The sequence below is a fragment of the Solea senegalensis genome, linkage group LG13, assembly GCF_019176455.1.
Source record: "Solea senegalensis isolate Sse05_10M linkage group LG13, IFAPA_SoseM_1, whole genome shotgun sequence".
NCBI classification, from domain to species: Eukaryota; Metazoa; Chordata; class Actinopteri; order Pleuronectiformes; family Soleidae; genus Solea; species Solea senegalensis.
The window spans coordinates 11,366,882-11,387,392 of NC_058033.1; the positions used below are offsets into that span (position 1 = coordinate 11,366,882).

General features: G+C 41.5%; 1 protein-coding gene across 1 annotated transcript in view; it reads right to left on the reverse strand.

Annotated features, from left to right (window-relative positions):
* Positions 1–5,895: 5,895 nt before the first annotated feature.
* zzef1 (zinc finger, ZZ-type with EF hand domain 1) overlaps positions 5,896–20,511 on the reverse strand; it is a 30,285-nt gene continuing 15,669 nt past the window's right edge. The window contains exons 37-54 of the mRNA XM_044042012.1: positions 19,623–19,795; positions 18,743–18,938; positions 18,479–18,642; positions 18,002–18,282; positions 17,516–17,690; positions 17,283–17,415; positions 16,977–17,203; positions 16,537–16,845; positions 16,035–16,135; positions 15,784–15,919; positions 15,176–15,535; positions 14,929–15,072; positions 14,596–14,764; positions 14,387–14,485; positions 14,080–14,245; positions 13,184–13,334; positions 10,395–10,466; positions 5,896–8,225 (exon numbers count right to left, since the gene is read on the reverse strand). Coding sequence (XP_043897947.1) covers positions 8,145–8,225; positions 10,395–10,466; positions 13,184–13,334; positions 14,080–14,245; positions 14,387–14,485; positions 14,596–14,764; positions 14,929–15,072; positions 15,176–15,535; positions 15,784–15,919; positions 16,035–16,135; positions 16,537–16,845; positions 16,977–17,203; positions 17,283–17,415; positions 17,516–17,690; positions 18,002–18,282; positions 18,479–18,642; positions 18,743–18,938; positions 19,623–19,795 — 3,137 coding nt within the window. The 3' untranslated portion in view covers positions 5,896–8,144. The remainder of the gene's footprint in view (positions 8,226–10,394; positions 10,467–13,183; positions 13,335–14,079; positions 14,246–14,386; positions 14,486–14,595; positions 14,765–14,928; positions 15,073–15,175; positions 15,536–15,783; positions 15,920–16,034; positions 16,136–16,536; positions 16,846–16,976; positions 17,204–17,282; positions 17,416–17,515; positions 17,691–18,001; positions 18,283–18,478; positions 18,643–18,742; positions 18,939–19,622; positions 19,796–20,511) is intronic.

Below are 20,511 nucleotides of genomic sequence, written 5' to 3' on the forward strand. Positions count from 1 at the left end.
TTACCATTCACTCATTCACACACTTTAACATGGGGTTGACTATAGACCCGCATGGCCAGGAATGGAACCCACAACCTTCCAGTTGAAAGACAACTCAGCACATTTTATATCAGAAAATTACTTCTGATACTTTAGGACAGTAAATGTCCTATGTCCTATGACTCTCACATAAGTAATATTATAAAAAAGTGACTTCATCTTCTACCAAAGTGTAGTTTCTGGTAATAAACTACTTTTACCCTTTTAGGTATTTTTTACAAGACTGGTTTCTGGTGTTGTCATACAGTATCTAAAGCTTTTGAATTTTGTTTACAAAGGGAGACGACACAAGAGTGAGGAGTAACAACATGGCTAATAAAGCAATGTTCCAGCCAGCAGAGGTTGGCTGCAGGGGCTTTACTGCAACATCCAACACGAGGCTGTTCAAAGACAAAAAAAAAAAGAAACTTCGGGGACATCAGGTGCTGCAGCCAACACTAGAAACACACACCCAGGTCAGGACGCAGACAACACCCATTTAGGATACACAACTGGAGACATTTTCCTAATTGTCCTAGTTGGTTGGATTTGGTACTAACACACTTGCTCTGACTGGAAACATGGTTGCCAGGAGGGACACAAGACAAAAACACCACTCCCTGCCCCAAAGAGAAAATCAGCAACTTCACATCACGTCACACAGGAGTTGTTGATCCACTGCTGCCTCCACCCACAAGCTCAAATGTGTTCTTTTATTTGTGACTTCAGAGTTCAAGAAGTCTTTTGCTCAGATTTATTTGAGTGATACAAACCATTAAACCAGCAACCCTCGTCTCACTGTAAGCTAAACATTGTCTCTGGCCCTGCAGGATCAGTGTGTCAGCCTGTCCTCAAGCAACTTTGGCTGTTAAGAGACCAGTTGCTTTCAGAAATAACAGCGCAGGATTCCATTTGACACCAGCTCTGTGCACGGCTCCTCTGATCCCCATCACATTAGAGCTATTGTCTCCTTTTTAGTCACACACAGTCGCTCTTTCAATGGTCCATATTAGTAAAGAGGCCTGGCACAGATGCTGTCATGCTGGAAGCCCCAGCTATCCATTATAGTGCACCTTCTCCTGGTGCCACAGGTGGCTGTTCCAATAACAGCCCACCTCTAACCCAGATAGGAGGCAGGCCAGAGAAATTAGATCAAAAACAGCAAATGTTTCTCTCCTGCAGTGCAATCAGACAATAGCATGTGCAGAGCTGCTAAATAGGGGTAGCCTTGTGTCTTATTCTCACTGGATTGTTTTAACTAAGCAATTATCCCCAGGCCTCAGGAGAGGTGACCCACATGGGCTTCTGTCCCAGAAGGTTGACAGGAAGTAGGACTCATTATGACAAATGGAGGTGGAGTCTCCTGCAGCGTTGCAACAGTTTGATCAGCAGAGCTGCAGGTTCAGGTGGAGTCAGAGGTGATGGGAAAATGACGAGCACAAGGACGGGAAAAGCCCAGAAAAAGACAAGCGACACAATGTCACTGTGTCACTTTTGCTTCATGAGCCGTCTCTGACGCAAACGCTCAACAATGAAGGCAGATCTTTGACGACCTCTTTTTTTCCTCTTTTTAAGAGACCTCAGTGGGGCATTACTCCTTAAACCTGCAGGGTCTGATTGTGGCAGACTATCATTAAGTTACACACTTCTCACAGTGTTCCTGCACACTCACCAAACCCAGGGTTCAGTTACAAGAGTGTTAATGAAAGAGGCTCCATTCTCCTTATTGCAACCCAGTCAGCCATCAAATGACATTGAGGCTGTTATTTTAAGGTTGAAAAGGTTGCATGGTGTGACTTTAATGAGACACTTTCTGTTGATCAGTGTCACAAAGAATCCTCGTTAAATTAAATTTTGGAAACGTGCAAGTAGAGGACATTACCTGACATGCTTGAGCCCCTTATTCCTCAATTGGGAAAATTGCAAACTTGGCTTTTGTCCCCAATTAGCTGGACTTGTCTGAAATTTGTCTCCCAAATTAGCTGCAGGCACACACACATACATAATGGATTCCCTAGCCCCTTACCCTAACCTTAAATGCCTAACCCTAACCTTTAACCTTACCTAAACCTAATTCTAACCCTAAAACCAATACTAGTAGTAAAAGACCATTAAAGTTGTGTGGACCAGCTAAAATGTCCCCACACAGTGAAAATGTCCCCACACAGATAAGTTTGTTAACGGTCCACACAGCTTATTTAAGAAGTCCTACCTATCCTGAATCCTCACTCAGTACCTTACCTTAAAGTTGACCTATAACCACTATTCACATGTTTCTCCTGACACAGTAATACAGACAGATGCTGAAACAATAACCATAAAGTCTCAGAGACCAGTGGACAGCCAACCAGAACACACTGGTGGTCACAAATGATCCACACAGCAGGAGAGAGAGACGAGATGAAGACATTCAAATGGAAAAAACATGTCCCTCAGCTGACCTTGACAATGGGAGTCGAGCTGCAGTGGCTTAATTTATCTCAACGTTCTTGCAGTAAAATGAGGTGAGAGGAAGTGAGGCGACATACCGTATACATTTAAGGATGCGGTATAGGGAGGGCGCTGCTGTGTTAGTGCTGGAGGCAATGTTTTGGAAAACATTAACGTTTTTGATTCATTTGATTCCTAATGGCGCTTTGTGATTCATGTGTGTAAACAGCTGATGGGGACGAACATAAATGGCCAGTGAGTGTGAGGCATGACGCTGCTGTCATGTTTAAGTGTGTGGAAAAAAAGCTCTGTAAAAACTAATCTGTCATACATCTCAAGGGGAGTTTCTCTCCCTCTCTAATTCCTCGGTTTCATTTTTCAAATCGTCCATTTTTATTTTCCCTTTTTATATACAGTCTATTTATTTAGGTAATTTGTTAGGTAATAGCCATTTGTTCAGCTCCTCTAATTTGTTTTTTTTGTATTACTCCAGCATGAGCCTTTTGTATTTATATAAGAAGCTGGGTCAGCTTTTTAGAGGCAGCCATTTTGGACCATCATGTTTTTACAATAGACCACAATGGAAAATCTTTTGAGTATTGATGCTGACTGAAGGCTACAAAGGTTCTCCAACATACCATGTAGGGACGGGTGAGGTAAGGGATATTCAGCCGCAACCTGCAACTTCACTCATAACGTTTGACAAACAGTATCTTTAACTTTAACTGATTCAATTAAGTAACTGTGTGTGTGCCCTTTTTGTTTTACATTATTTTTTTCACACCTAATATGTATAAAGTACTGTATATAAAAAAAAACACATTCTGTTCCTTTTCACACCATTTGAGTACGACTGTAACACTTCACATGACCAAAATAAGTTGAAGGTTTTACACAGATTGCTCCACGTTCCCTCCAACACAAATTACACCTGGCATTTTTTAAAATACTGCGTCTGTCTCCTCTGAGCGTCCTCGCTCCACATTAGTGAAGCAGTCGAGTCCACGTGCAAATGTCTCTTAAAAGCTCTTGAAAGGAAAGGAATGAACTATTAACTTGAAATTAACCAAATAATGATGATGAAAGAAATCATAGATGGCAGTGTATAAGTGACATATATATATATATATATATATATATATATATATATATATATATATATATATACATATATATATATATATGTATATATATATATAATAAGAGCAGCATAAGTGCTGAGAACTCTATATTTCTGAAAGCAGTTGTTCACCTTGCTAGTTGAATTGGATGAAATGTTAGAAAGCAGTAACACGCACGCCATGATAATGAAAATGTATAATTACAAGTTCAGTTTGAATGTATTGTATAATAATAGTTACATGCTTGTGTATTTATTGATTCAATTATGGGCATTTTGATGTAATATTGGTGGAGTTAATCTATGGAAAAACTGTGCTGAAGAAATGAAAACATGTCATTTTAAACAGATATAGACAAGACAAATTGTGTTTCTCTAATTGGTTCATTTATTACTATTGTGTGCTTTGAATGTTGTTGTTTTTTTCTTAGTTGATATACTATACACTCTTTTGATAATTAATTTGTCGATGGTGCATTTGCCTGTATGGTTTATCATATTCACCGACTGCTGATTGAATACCTGTGATTCATACATTTCTCATAAAGATCACAGAAACACTCTCACCTGTATCACAAACGCACGATCTCAACAGAGCCTCACACGTCTTTTCCAGGCACCCCCCCCTCACAATGGCACTGCAGCTACTATCAGCCTCTTCTTTTTATCTCGAACCTTCACAGCTGGTTCTTGTCATCTGGAGTAAATGACAGCAGTGGGATCCTGGGTGAACAATCAGCACAAGAAGGAGTCAGAGCAGAGAGAGGAGACGCAGTAGGAGGGAAGGGAAAGGAGGGTGAGAGGGGTGAGGAGAGCTGACTCACTCTGGTGTGGGGGCTTTGGTTTGGTGGCGCAGAGGGGCACTGAATCATCTGTTACCTTATTGAACATTTCCTCTATTTGATGTCATTATCGCCACAGTGAGCATCTCTCCCGTCATCAGCACCCTCCCAGAGAGTCCAGATTATAAGCAAGTGGAGCAATGGAGGAAATAGAGAGGAACACCAGAGGCTGAGGGGCTTCTGAGGTCAAAACCAAGTGTACAAGAGGAAATAAACAGAAGAGAGACATACCCGTGTTCTGTCTGGCCACAAAAGCACAGAAATGGACTCAATATTAGAGAGTAGAAAAGAGCCAACATGAACTTGAGATGGTTTGGTCACGTGCAGAGGAGGGATAGTGATTATATTGTACAGAGGATGTTGAAAATGGAGCAGCCAGGCAGGAGGAAAAGAGAAAGACCACAGAGGAGGTTCATGGATGCTGTGAAGGAGGACATGAGGACAGTTGGTGTAACAGAGCAGGACACAAGAAAGAGGGCAAGATGGAGGCAGATGCAAACGTGCACATACTGTACGGGGAATTTGTAAAAAAAAAAAAAAGGCAAGAGATGTACAGTATCTGCTGGAGGCGAGTGTGTGGGCTTTAACATAAACTATGTCACTTTTCAGCATTAAAATAACTCAAAATGCTGAAAAATGTTGTATATTTTGTTGACCAAACCATGCCATTTTATTTTGGTCGGCATTCAATGTCTTACCTGCTTTAATGTCTCTGCTACACTTTCATGGAGATAAGAAATTATCAGCCCTACTGGTTAGTGAGTGTATTTTGTTTTGTTTTTGTATTTTATTGTGTGTATTTGACTACAAGAAGTGACAACAATTCCCATGACCCCAAGCCATTACCTGATGTTATTGTTTTGATTGAGAGACACAGCAAATCAACCCTCGTGTCCTCTTCTGCTACACCAACTGTCCTCATGTCCTGCTTCACAACATCCATGAAGCTCCTCCTCCTCCTCTGTGGTCTTCCTCTTTTCCTCCTTCGAGTTAGAGAAGAATTAGAAGAATTTTGAACACATACCAAGTAGTGAATGTGACCTAGGCACTTATCTATACCCGGGGGAAACTTTGGGGATTGGGTGCCTTTGAAATGGTGACCTTCTGGTAACGCACCCATTTCCTTTCCTCTTGGCCATGGCTTGTCTGGCAGCTCCATCCTTAACATTACATTACATTACATTACATGTCATTTAGCAGACGCTTTTATCGCTTTTATCCAAAGCGACTTACAACAACGTCTTAACATTCTTTGTCTAGGAATATTCCTCCTCTATGACCAAACCATCTCAACCCTGACTCCCTTTAATTCCAAACCATTCAACCTGAGCTGTCCCTCGAAAATGCTCATTTTAAATCCCATCCATCCTGGTCAGATTGAGAGACACCTAACAGCAGAAATTATTCAGTGCAAACTAAGGGATCAATACATTATTTCATGCTTTACAGAGCCAGTGCATCATAAAAATGACATCAGAAGTTACATTCAAGTAATTTCTATTTTAATTACAAATGAATCACATTTCAACCCAAGCTGTACTTTTGTTGATTTTTTTTTCTTCCATACCTTCAATGTGCCATGCATACAAAATCAAAATCAGTATCCATCTGTTAGTGCCCAATGAAGTTTACATTTGTAAGGAGTAAATATCAAAGTCTTTTTTTTCTTTTGTGCAATTAATATTCACAGATATGTACATTCAAATTAGTCAGCTTCGAATATCAAGCATCCTCGCGAAAAAAGAAACCAACATTAAAAGTAAAAAGTTACAAAAACCTCAAATTAAACAATATATTTCTCTTTAAAATATAATTAATAATTATTCCACGAACATGAGTTAAATTATGATTGCTTCATTTTTAACCATAGGCACGTTGTAGATAGGTGAGGCATTGTAGAAGCCAAATGCAGGAACTATTAACTCTTCCTCTTTTCCCACCACTGCAGCCAATGCTTGTGTAAACAAAATCACTGATCTATCACTGGGTCCTTGTACGGACCGGTTCAAAAGTAAAAAAATAAAATAAAAAAAGAAACTGAACAATGTCTAAAGGTGTCTTTTGCTCCAGCGTCTCACAGGGTTTCTGATAGGTGACTAACAGAAACAGAACTCTGTCACGGATGTTTCATGGCTCACAATGACTGGTTTCTTTGGTATAAAACCACCACCATCTCTTACAGCTAAAAACCTCTCCATTTGAAGTTCTTACAGCGGTGATTGGAAAACACTCTCTTTGTAACTAAATGCACCAACAGTCTAAACTGTACGAGTGTATATATATGATATTTACGACTGATATTATGTACGATGTGACAGATGTGGCTTCGACTGGATTTCAGTTTTTATCGCATGTAGAGTTAAAATCACTATTTAATTATAACATCTGAGGAAGCTTCACACCAAATGTGTGTGTGTGTGATTACAAAAGATTATGTTACTCAGTACTTAAGAACCCAGCCTTTTTAGCGATAGCTGTGTTAAAGGTGGACAAGTGGATTGGGTCAGTCACCTTCCTATTTATCAATGGATAAGCTTCAATTCTTAACAGTGGCAAGATTTTCTGTCTCGAACTATGATATTGGCATTTGAGTGATTCTTTTCCGAAGTGGAACATCATAGTGTCATAGACTACGATTAATGATTCACTGCTGAAATCTAAGTATACATTAAATAAAGCAATTAATAATAAAAAAAGAAAAATAATGGTGGATAAAACCATGAATTCAGGATGTCCCAATGAAAATGATTTGACATATTAACAGAATAATGTGGAGGAATGCATTGCAATGGTGTAATACCACAGTTTTCCCTCAGCTGTAATGTCAATTCTTATCCTATGCAAAGACTTTAGCGACTGTACGCGAGTATCATCCTTATCTTGTTCAATCTGATTAAACTAATATCAATCAGAAGTGGGACACTCTTCCAACTACACTAGCAGGAAGTTGCAGATGTGACACGTGTTTCGTATATTTAGGATGATGTAATGATCCTGATTTCCACCCAGAGCCCCAAAAATGCCATCGTCTACCTCTGCTGCCTGAGAAGCAAAGGAGGAATGAGAGAAAAGGTTGGGCTAAAAGGACAGAAGGACGGAAAGAAAGGAGTGGAGTGGAGGGAGCTACTAGGTCAGTACTCTCTCCCAGTGGTGACTAATGAGACTCTTCTGTCCTGGACAGTATTTTTAGGATGCTCTACATGTCCACCGAGGCACGCAAGTCACCAAGGTGACCTGTTTTCAGCATCATCAACTATGTAATGTGGCTAATGTTGAGGATGGAGATAATGAAAACCAGGGACAAAAAGGAATAATGTAGCAAAGGTCAAGAATTTGGCACGCATCGTGTCCTTTTGCATGGCATCTTCAAGTAAAAACATAGGGAAAAAAAAATAAAAAATAATGATTCTGTTCCTGTTCCAGTGAATGAACATGCTGATATACTGGATTCACCTAAGGCAAAAAGGATTGTAAATAAGTGTGGAAAGTGCACTGTGTGTCCCCACCACCATCACCGCCACAGCTCATGTCCACAGCACTTCAGGGAGTTACCAGTGTGGAAGGCGGGGGACAGGGGGGTCCTGTTAGAAGAAAAGTACTGGGTGGTCAGAGAGAGGCTTCCCCTCTATCACATCTCTGCACCTTGACTAGAGTAAACTGGCCAAGGCACGACGTGTCCCCCTTCAGATTGCTCTCTTCTTCGTCCTCCTCGTCCTCCTCTCTCTGTAGATAGCTCAGGGGGACATGTTGAGTAGCTTGGTAGATTTATTGGGGTAATTTATAGCCAGGCTGATGGCAGCGATGTTCTTCAGAGCCTAAAAAAAACAATAACAAAAGTGCATTAGTAAGTGAATGACACAAAGGAACTGGCACAAGGAGAAAAATCCAGCAGTGAGATGTCATGTTCTGTATCAACGTCCTGCTCTGCATGTTGAATGATGATGAAAAGGCAAAGTGAGGGTGGATAAATGATGTGAGGACACTAACGTGGTTTACTTCACCTTCTTTAAAAGCTAAGTGCTTGACAGATTGTGCTGAGCTGCAGACAGTGCTGTAGTTTTCTTCCTTGGCATCCGTTCACCTCCAGCTGCAGGTTGGTGCTTCTGTTGTTTACTTAAAGTGTCCTGCATTGGTTTAGTGCTCTAACTGACCAGAGGACTTGGTATGGATTTTTCAGGGGGAGAATTTGTTATAGTTGTGGTGTCATTTGTTTTCATTCAGCTCTTTTTTTTCTTTGAATTCACTGAAGAATCTCCAGAGGATAAATACCTTTCTTTAACATCACCTGCAGCTTAAACGCCTTACACGGCATGAAATTCAATTATTTATTTCACTGTTTCAGAGTTTCCTAATATTTCTGTCTGCAAAGGAGGGACAGCAGAGGGGTAGAGGCACAGCTACAGCTACAGAGCTCTTAAGGCTTAAATAAAACACAATTCAACCGTAACCGCTGTACATATATATATATTTTTATATAATAACTATAATAATATAATATAATAATATAATATAATAATAATTCCCACACCTTGGGTGATATCAAGTTCAAGGACATTTAAAGGACTTTCCAGGACCAATGTCCTTATATTCAAGATCAGAATGTGCTGAAACAGCTTAAGATTGGAGGGGCAACTGCCGCTTTGCCCGTGGCGTTCACTTTTATTGATTTGCTGTGCTCTGCATCTGGCCAAGTGATTGTCCTTGAGATCTTGGACAAGCCGGTCTTTGTAATTTTCTTTGTTGAGTCAGAGATCTTGGAATTTACATTTCCCGAGCGTCACGTAATTCCCTTCCTCTTGCTTAACGTTACTTGTTCATTGTTCTGCATGAAATCTCATGGCCACGGCGGAGAAAGACAGTGTAAAGTGTCCACAACACCGCTAAGAATTAGGACTCGCTGTCTGTTCTACATAGGCCTCGTCTACGCACATCAAGCCAAGCAATGCATGAAACAGTAGGTGGTGTCATAACAAACGGGCACATTGACAGTGAGTAGACGTGAACAACATCCTCTAAACAATCTGCAGTCTGTGTTATGGTACTTAAGAAAGAAAAATGAAATTAGCAAAAGCAGAGCTCTGCAAACCTCTGCCAAAGGTGCTCATTTTCCCACACGTAAAATTAAATATTGTTTTCAAAAACTAAATTTGGATCACCACCACAGTAAAATAATTTCTTCCTTGAGCCAAAACCTACATCATAACTTTTATGCTGCTCAAAAACAGATGGTAGAAAAAAGCAAATCATCCTTTTGGTGAAGAAGAAAAAATAACTGTGTCCTAATGTGAATGTAGTCCATAGTTAAACACAGGTAGAAATGTTTTATATTGGGCAGCATTGCCACATAGTCCTTTATACCTCAGCTAATTTACTCTTGGACTCAATCATTGTTATAATTATAGTTATGATTTAACTAGATGAGCCAAGTCACCCATGGTTTTGTTTTCAAGGTATTCAAGGACAGGTATTGGGTAACTGCTCAACAGAGCCACCCACAGTGTTTTTTCATCACCCACAATCCTCTGCTCCTGTTGCTGCCTTCAGGTTCCTCTACTGTTACACTGGGTCCCGAGTACAGAGCTGTGGCTCGCATATTGCCACAAATGCTAATGGACTGTAATTACCAAGTGCATTAGTCCTAAGTGCGGCCCACACATTCAAAACAAGGGGAGGGAGGCACCAAGGGATCTGCTGGGTGTCAGCACAGCTTGGTGATTCACTAGCAAGAGAGATTCTGGCTGCTAGCTGACTCACGGCAACTAAAGACCATTCAGTCAATGGGACTACGTGGTTAAGTAAGACAGTTGCATAATATCACAACATTTCAGGGTGCAGGCAACTACTCGGAGGTTTCCTACACATCAGATAACAGCTCCCAAGTGAAACAATCAGAGATGACCTGAAGGAGCACGGTTGGATGAAAGTCTTTACATTTATAAAGGCAAGCGTTTTATGTCAAGACAAACAAAGAGTAAAAGTCTTACCATAGCAGTGTGATTGAGGAGCTGCTCATCAGTAGTCATGGCTAATAAGTACTCCTGAAGGATGCCCTTTGCCTGGGGAATGGATCAAATGTTGTTAATAATTAGTACTTCATTTCACACAGCATCCCCACAAGCAGCTTCCAAAAGAAACACAGTGAGCCTCACAGGTAACATAAGTGGATAAAAGAAGAGAATGAACTTCCTGAGACACACCGTCATAAGAGGTTACATAATGAGATGAATGCAGTCATAAATGAGGCTTGGTTCCCTAAGCGCTCTTCCCTTTCATCTCAGTGTCAGACTGAACAGTGGAATGTTGGAAAACTTCTTCAAAGTTATAAACAAACTGAAAACATCTTCCACTGAAGCCCAGTGGAAAGACGTACCTTGAGTTGGGGAAAACAGATAAGGCTACAGAGAAAAAACTGCATAGAGGCTAAATGGACTGAGACAGGCCAAATGGAGCTGAAGACACAGTCCAGAGCCAGAGTCCGTCATCCATCTCACGGCACCCCAGATGTTTATGCTGGGCAATATCCTCGGACAATTTGTACAGTCAATAGCACATGCCATACTGTTTTGATTCCTAAATATAACTAACTTCCTGGGGTACAGAGTGCATTGAATCTTTGTCAATATGGCCATGATCTATATGTGGATGCAAGCAATTCAAAGACGAGATGGCAGTATGTAAATGATGCTGGTGACCTAAAAGAATCTCCTTCTGGCCTCAGAACTGTGATGACCACAGATGTGTCATAATTAGTCATTCATGATTTTATAGGTCACATAAAGCTGATGAACTGTTCTATTAATTATTAAGCTCATATGTCAACATGACATGACTGACAATAACCTCAGTCCACAACAATCTTTACTGTTGGGGAGGAAGCTGACAGATGGTGCACTTTGTTCCAAGTAGAGCAGTGACCCTCACAGATGTTTCCCTCTATATATTAGCACCGCAGCAGTCCTGTCACATTATGACGTGATGTGATGTCCAGGTTCAAAGTTCAGGTTCACTTAGGGTCCAGACAAAATGATTTGCAACTGAAAGTTTAAATGTCTCCTGCAAACAGGCTCCCATTCGGCAATACTAAATGTCAGTCACACTGGTGTCTACTCCAAAAGTCTATTCTAAATGGGAACATAATTTACAAAACTGACATGATGTTTTATTAAAGAAGGCCTGACACTAGCCATTGAGTCCATTATCTAAGCTTAAATTTACATTATAAATCAACTGATAAGTGGGCTCATTTTCTAATTGACCATTCCATTCCGTTCAAATGGAGTTCTTTTTGCAGCAATCAACACTGCCTTTTAGTGGCTATTCAGACTTAAAACCACATACTGAACCAAGGATAACACAGATGTCTGCAACTAACTTCAACCACTGCTACAAAACACAGAAAGTGCGTGTGTATACTAGTGAGACCTCCATCTCAGACCATTTCAAATACTGAATTCATTTTGTGAGGCTTAAAACCACTGAGCGTGGATGCTGAGTGCTTCTACTGCCCCCTAGTGGTTTGTCAACGTGCAACGCTCCACCTGAGCATCATCTCATTCAACTGTTTTCAGTGGGTGCAGATGGGAGCATAGAATCCGTCATGAATGAAAAGTCGGATGATGTAATTCTACTGTCAGATCAGCAGCCTCAGGCCTCCACGACAGTTCTGAAGAGAGCAACTTTTCGGAGACTGTCTGGTTCAATTACATCCACACAGATGGGAAACTCCAGGCTGACAACGCGCTCACAGTCCTTGAGATGTCTCTAAATTAATAATTTATGACAATTTAGAAGGCGAGAGAACCCAAGCTCATCGCAGGATGGATAGAATCTCTTGCTCTCCCAAGCTGTGTGGGACTCTGCTGCCTGGCAGATGGCAGGGCCAGGCTTTGGCTCAATGCCCAGCACAGAACAGGTGGGTTGAAGAAAAACATGCTAATCTCACTGAGAGACATATACAGACAGAGAGTTGGTGGGGTAAAGGTTAAGAATAAAATGTTCAGTAATTACTACTCTCCTCTTTTCATTCAAATTCCCTCATTCTGCACATGCCATTGTATCAAACAGTTAGGATAAAGCATAAAATGGACAGGTTGTATTAAAGGAGGGCAGCATGGAAAGATGGTTCCTACTCGGGCTGCACGATTCTAGAGAAAATGTGAATCACGTTTTTTTTTTTTGCTTAGAACTGAGATCACAATTCTCTGAAATCTCAAATCAAAAACACAGTTTTCTTTAGGCCCTGAACATGGCTCTGCATGATGGGCTTATTGTTATTATTATTATTATTATTATTATTATATTGTAGTGGCTTAAGTGACATATGGAGTGTTTCCACTAGCTCAACACATGACGTCATAACCAGGGAAAATGCTCTACTGAATCATGTGATGTAAAGGCACTTGTTGAGAGGCTGAGAAACTCCAGAGAGGAAAATAGGATTGTTTATTTGCGATGTAGCTCATGAAATAAAATCGTTGAAATTAGATCATGTGTAGTTGTGAATCGAGATTGCGATTTTTTTAAACGTTTTTTGTGCAGCCCTAGTTCCAACACATTCACTGTCGTTGAATCCACTTTACATGTTGCCTACAAAGTCAATAATGTTGTGAGCACAAGAGAAAAAACAAACATGACTAAATAAATATGTAAATGTCACTTTTCCACACACCCAGCTTCGACAACAACACATACACAGGTCTCACAAAACATGAGACCTGTTTTTTTGACCTTGTGTGCACATGTACCTGTGTGTGTGTGTGTGTGCATCACTCACCATAGCTCGGGCCTCTGCAATAAAGAAGAGTTCAGTGAGGGCTCTGTGAAGAGGCAGCAGCACAGTGATACAGGTGGGATCCTGGTTAAGGGTGTTTTCCATAGTCATGAAGAGCTGCCACAGAGGTCGCAGCAGTGTCAGCTCACAGGCTCTGGAGAGACACAAAAATTCTGTTCTGTTCTTTTTCTGCCAGAAGCAAAAACTGAAAATTAAACTAATGTCCACTAACTGAACAATACCTATGCAACATTCTGTAACATAATCATTGAATTAATCATAATATTTATAGCACTATGTGAAGTACACTATTATTAACACATATACACATTTATAAGGCAACGGGTGTCTGGAGAACTATACATATAAAATGGTTTTATTGTAAATAAATTTGTACTCTTTCACATTGATATCTCTAATGAGTCCCTCCTCAGCTACATTATGAACTGGAGGATTCAATTTGCATGACTTTAATGAGCGGCTTACATCATCATTGTGGAGACAGCTAATGACGTGACTGCACTGCCATCTTTGTTCTTACATGTTGTTTGATGTCAGGCAGTGGCTGGGTTATTCTGCACATATGCAAATCCCTAAACACATCCGTAACCTCATTTCCGTGGAGATGACCACTACTAATACCCCGGAACTACATGAGGGATTATTGACGGCTTTTATGAAAACCCTGTGTGGTGATGCAATCCTGCACCTTTGAGGCAAAACACACTGCCGAGGTAAAAATTTGTACTGGATCTGGTACAGGATTGATACCCAAATTTGGATTTGCGTGACAATATAATCCAAAAAAATGTAAAAGTATTTGAATCATGACGTGTGAGAAGTGTGAGAAGAAAGGGAAAGAATTGGAAAGAAAAGTGTATAAGCATGGCCAGGCTTACGTCTCGGATTGACACTGCAAGAGGCGGAGCAACAAGTGAATGGCTTTGAGTCGCTGGTTCCCAGTCTGGCGACAGGCCACACCCACCTGCCACTCCCATATGTCAGCCAGTGGCAGGTGACTGAGCACTTGCTCATCAGCTAACATTTGTTTCAGGATCTCAAACCCTAATTAGAGACATGGAAATGTTCAGAGAGAATGACAATTAGATCCAGCTGAGTAATCATAATGTTGAGTTTTATCTATGCAGAGTAACTGAAGCAGCTTTCACAAATGTAAAGTTGTGCATCAGATTTAATGTAAGGTACCTGTCTGAAATCGTCCTCTGTGGCCTCCTGTAACAGTGAATTTGTAGCCCCACTCAGTGTTGCTCATATCCGACATAAATCTGTAGTACACCGTATCACCTGAGGGAAACCCACACATGAATCACATATGGTGCACATAAATATTCAATCGCATACTTTACAGTGAAGGAAATGAAAAGAAATTATTGATCTTGAAGAAATGGCCTCACCAGGGATCTCAAAATCAGACCATTTCTGAGGAGAGCCACTGAAATTGTGGACATCCTGGACAAAATCACTGGTGCTGGACATGGTGAGCTCATCACAGCCTTCTTCTGTGTAGCAACGGGAGTCAAATTTTATGGACAGGTAGATGGCCCCTGGGATGTGCACCTTGTCCTGCAAAGAGATGATGGACATAACTAAGTCTTCAAGTTAACAGAAAAAAGGATATATATTATTCCGATCATCATTAAATGATCCTGAGAAAAAAGTAGGATAAATGAGAAGATGGAAAACTTGGGTTATAGCTGGTGAGGACCAAAAATATGACATTTTCTAACCTCAAAGTTGGTGTTGTTGTCATATGGGTGTTTGGACTCTTTCATCTGCACAGCCATACCCGGCTCCTCCATGAACTGGCAAGCAGTGAGAGACAGACTGCACAGCATACTCTGACTGCAACCCTTCAGCACCCTCTGGAGAATCTGATCATAAACAGAGCATCACAATCAGCAATAATGTGATATGAGTAACCTTTGCGTATAAGACAAACTTTCACTTAACCAACTGAACCACTCTTGTGCTTACCCTCTCCCAGAGAGGCCTCTCTTCCAGCTGCATCAGCATGTCCAGGATGTAAGCCATGTGTGAGGCACCACTCAGTTCCAGTGCCTCCTCGCTGAGTGCAGCTTCAGCAGGCCAGTCAGCCAGCAGAGAGGCCAGCACGTGCCTGGCATACAGCGTTGCAATGGCCTGGTTGACCTTCACCAGATATTGACGCACTGCCCGATTGCTGCGCACATCCAGTTCCTTGTGCAAAAGAGCTGAGCTTTTGGTGCGCCTCTGTTTGGCATAGCTGAGCTGGAGGTCACTCTCTGAATAAGTGATGAGCTTCTGGGCCACTACGTTGAGCTCGTCTGTGGCCTTTTCACAGTGACTGGGTTTCGACTGTGGGAGGAAGGTATTGATTAGGATATGTAAGGTAACATGGAAAAACTTTTCCTCAAACTTTCTGTCATTGTGTCATTATTTTTGTATATATGTATATTGTACTGCATTGTATTGTATTGGTATTGTAATTCCAAATTCCAAACAGCCTTTACCAAATAAAAAAACAAGCACAGCTGTGACTGAAATGTTACTGAATGCAGTTAGCTGCTCATAATGTCTGCTGTTTAGAAGCATAAAAGTCGTACCACACAGGACACCACAATCATATCAGTGTCCACAGCCCTGGTGTTCCTCTCCTCCGAGTGAGGCCGTCTGTTCGGCTGCCACTTCTGAGCCAGCGTGCGAATTGTCTCATCTGTTTTGATCTCTTCGCCATCAAATCTGACAACAACAGAAAGGCACAATGCATAAAATGGAGGCAGGTTTGTAATTGGTGGCTTGCATATAGAAATGTTTTTCGCCAGGAAATTCTCTCTGTGGGAAATTGGGGCCTAACCTCTTTTGTACTTCCAGGAAGAAAGAGTCAGTTCTCTTCATTTGCAACTCGTACATTGCCCGCAGGATGGGCAGAGGGGCGTTTAAGGCATCATGGGTGATCTGTGTTGAAAACAACGATTTAGGATTATTTCACACCATATTGTATTCACTCACGAGCCACTTGTGGAAGAAAGTTGATCTACAGTAAATGTCTTTGAACATAGTATGGTTGTTGGTGACAGATCGGCTGATCTACTGAGATTTTTAAGCACAACTACCTCTAGTGTTTACTGAGAAGGGCCCAACAAATTCCAGTGAGCTGCTATTCTCTGAGTGCTTTTTTGATGCTTGAGGTCAGAGTAAAATGCTGTCTGGTTTAAAAGTCTGGTTTAAAATGATAACTGAAGTAACTGCAGGAACCACACACTGAATCTTGACACAGTTGGGCTACATGCAGCAGAAGACCACACCACTTTGTTAGTTTACCCCTGTACCAAATAAATTGTAGTATCCTTCATCACCTGGAAGCAAATCTTGGTCTCCTCATCGAGACCTTCTAAAGGATCTGGCCTGTTGACATCAGCTTCATCAGTGCAGCAACTGGAATGGTCTGAGTCGTGCTCTTTGTCCTGCTCTCTTTGGTCTCTCTCTGGGTCCTGGGCCATGGAGTGGATCTCCCTCTTTGAGGAGTAGAGCATGATGGAGAGAATCTCGAGGTCTCGCAGCAACCAGAGCTTGCTAAAGCCTGTCCCCTTGCTGCACTTCCTCACCAGAAGCTGGGTCAGTCCTGACTGCTGGATGGCCTCTTGAGATTGCTCCACTCCATGTTTCTATGCAGGAAAAAGAAGGAAAAAAACAAACAAACATAAAATCAATATTGTTACTGGATATTACTGCCCACAAGTCAAGTTCTACAATGGGGATAAAATCCATTACCACTCTGTTAGATCTGTACAGGTACCTTGAGTGTGTTGTAGAGACCTTTGAGGGCCAAGGACAGGACCCAGGAGGCCTCCACAGCATCATGTGAACCATTATCCTGACTGGCCTGCAGTAGGTGGCTGATGATGGAGGTGAAATTACTCAAGTAGCGGCTGAGAAGTGTCTTTGGGCACTCTTGGCCCTCTGGCTGTCCTGGGAGAGTGGCTGTTGTGGAGTCCTGAGACTGAATGAGTTGGTAGTCCTTCACTATAAAAGAAGGAACAGCTCAGATAGGACTAATTCTATGTTTAGATCAATGTTGTTGTTTGCATTTTATAACACTAACCTGTTTTCCTCTTGCGAGTCTTAACATCAACCACTGCGGCATGGTTCTTTTCTGTGAAGTGTTTGAGCAAAATCATGTTGTGCTGCTCATTGGCGTTGTCGATAAACACCGTCTGAGTGCCCACACACAGCACCTGACGAACATACGCACACAGAGTGTAGGCATACTATGATCTGGAATACTGGAAATAGGTGTAGAACCCAGTGAAGCAGTAACAAGTGTATTCTCCCTACCTCAGGGAAGCCAACCAGCACCAGCAGGGTGAAGAGGTTGGTGCGTTTGAGAGTTTGTGGCAACTGCTGAACGCAATGGTCAGTGAAGGCAGCAATGACTGGGCTCCACTCGGGACAAGCATTCAGACTGTGTAAAATATCTGCAACTGTGCAGGCCCAATCCAGACCGATGCGACTGCACAAGAACGGAAGATAATTTCATGTAAACAAATGACAGATGGCAACTGTTTCTTCACAAAGATCTTGGTAAACAAAATAAGATCCAAACTAAAATCTTACGGTTAAAACCACATAGCTGCTTCATGCATGTTGACACTGGGAAAACTGAAACTATTTGGACAAACATTTGGCTTTCATCAAGGTGGGAAAATATCACTTTTCTGGACACAATAAAATCCATGTAGGTGCCAAAAAGTGCAAAACGTATCAATGTCTGCAGCTGTGCCAGCAAGAAAAACTTCCCGGCTATGGTTCGCTTTATATTACCTGTCTAAACAGATGGCTCCGAGGCTGAATAGCAGCTGTGTTGTCTTCCAACCCTCAGCGTCTGAAGTGACCCTCTCTCCTTGTGTCAACAACTCATACTTGTCAGCCAGTGCTTCTGTAACAGCAACGTCGGCCTCCAGTGGAGGGACTTGGAGCAGCAGCTGACCCAGCAGCCCCAGGGTGAGGTGGTAGGTCTCGTTGAGAGAACCAGCATTGGAAATGATGGCCCTGAAAAGCTGGGGCAGGATGGAACTCAGACTGCGAAGAGACAGTGTCCTGCCCTGAGGATACAATAAATAACATTAGATTACATTACACAATTTTAAGAAAGTGAATAAGTTAAGCTAGCTGGCTGCTGGATATGATTTCATTACTAATAAACAACATTTTTTCTCCTTTACTATGACACCAATGTCTACAGTATCTCACTTTATATAAAATCTATACCATAAGTACTGGTCTTTGATGTTGACATACTGGTTTGGCTGGCGGCAGCATGGCTGCGAGAAGTCCCAGGATCCTCTCTCTGGAACACTCTGAAAACACATGCTCCTGAAGGGGAACCTGTGGCACCCTCCCATCTGTCTCCTTGACAAGTTCAGATGATGGGGAGTTGACTGTTCCTGGTCCAGATTCTGAAACTGAAAGTTATAATAAAACATACATGATTAATGTGGTCGACTGAGGGACAGCCATAACCAGCCTTATAATCAGAGTGGTGGAGGTAATCTATGTTCTTACGTCGGATCACTGGAGAGAGAGGATCCTCACTGGATACGGAGGGTGTCTGGCTAAGACTCGAGGAATCCAGAGTATCTTGAGTAACCAGCTTGTTTTTCTCTCCTTCTACGGTGCTTGGAGGTGACAACACCTCAGGGGGAGCAGGGGCAGGAGAGCCCACCTCTTTTAAATGTTTCTCCTTTCCTGGTGGTTTACTCTGGTGGAGAGAGGACCATTTGATAGAATAATTAAATATTCTGTACAGTTGCATGCACATTTGAAAACTCCTGGTCAAATAACACATTTTGGAAGCAAAAACAAGTTAAAACCATATTAGAATGAACTAAAAAAATGTAATTATCATATCAAATCTAACTAGGACTTGTAACAGACTGAAGCTCTGACAAGAACCCTAAATAATGACAAAGCAGGAGGAGGCTATAAGATCTCTTCTGATGCTAATTCCGCCTAATGCTTGAGTTTGTAAAATGACAAGAAGTGGTCTGAGAGCTGAATGAGGGAGAGGAGGAGGGAAGGAGAGTGGTGTAGTGCAGGGGGCACGGTCTGGTGTTAAAATCTGACTGAGTTGTAGCCGTGTGAGGTGGTCTGTGAGACAAGCCCCTCAATCGCTCACACCATGCTTCAAGCTGAAGCAGGAGAAAGGTGACAAAAGTGACAACTCTGGCATTTATAAAATGGCGGAGAAGTCTGGCTTTTACAACAAGATATTGATCCAAAGCAGACCTTGTTACATGTATGTACTGTATCCCCTTTATACATACAGCTATAATACTTCCAGTCATGTTTTACTTGAGGGCCTGCTCTTTGTTTAATGTGTATTAAACAAGTATCCTTGCTCGGACTGTAATATTATTATTTTAAAATGACTGTGGTTCGTTACCGTGCCCTTGGGTGATGAGGGGGAGCAGATCGCTGCAGTGCTGCCAGGAAGAGAGGAGGTGTCAGTGGCTGTGCTGAGCTCCTGAGACGACTCAGGAGAGACTGGACACAGCTCACTATCAGATGCCGATTCAGTGGAAGACAGCAGTGCAAGCAAAGCCGAGGAACGTAGACCTACACAGAGAGAGGCATTGAAAAGTTGGCCTTAAAATGACAGGTATAAGAGTCAGAAGACAGTATGTGACAAACTGATTTAAGCAACACCCCTTAACAATGATGTAAGCTAGAAGAAAAGATGCAAGTTTAAAAAATCTTGAGTATTAATGGCAGGGGATGTCTTTTTTCAGGCAGGTAAAAACAAAGGTTTTCATTTACAGTTTGATGAGATGCTCAACAAGACTGTTGTGTCATTGCTGTAAGTTTGCCAGATGACCAGCAGGTGTCAATGCTCCCAGATAAGAAATAATCTATCCATGTTATTGTTTTTATGTTTTTTAAGGTTGAACGAAGCAAGACTAGCCCATTTCTCTTTTTTGGGGGGGTTGCCTTAAACTAACTGCTCAGTCTAGCATCACATTTAGCAATATATTTTTTCAACTAAATCTTGACAAACTAATTGAATTTAAATATACTCTTCTCATAAAGTACAAGACTGGGGTCACTAATAGTTTTATATGCCTTTCTGAGGACCTGTTCTGAATAAAGGTGCATGGGATATTTTTGTGTTTGGCCAGTCATTTCTAAGATAACAACTTTAAGCCAATTCATGTCTTTTTGACACAAAAAATTAAACCAGCACATAAATCAGTGGTTTAGGATCTTTCAATACAAGAATAATACAACATTGTTAATACTCTATGGTCTAAGTAAGACCTTGTTGTTTAAAAAAT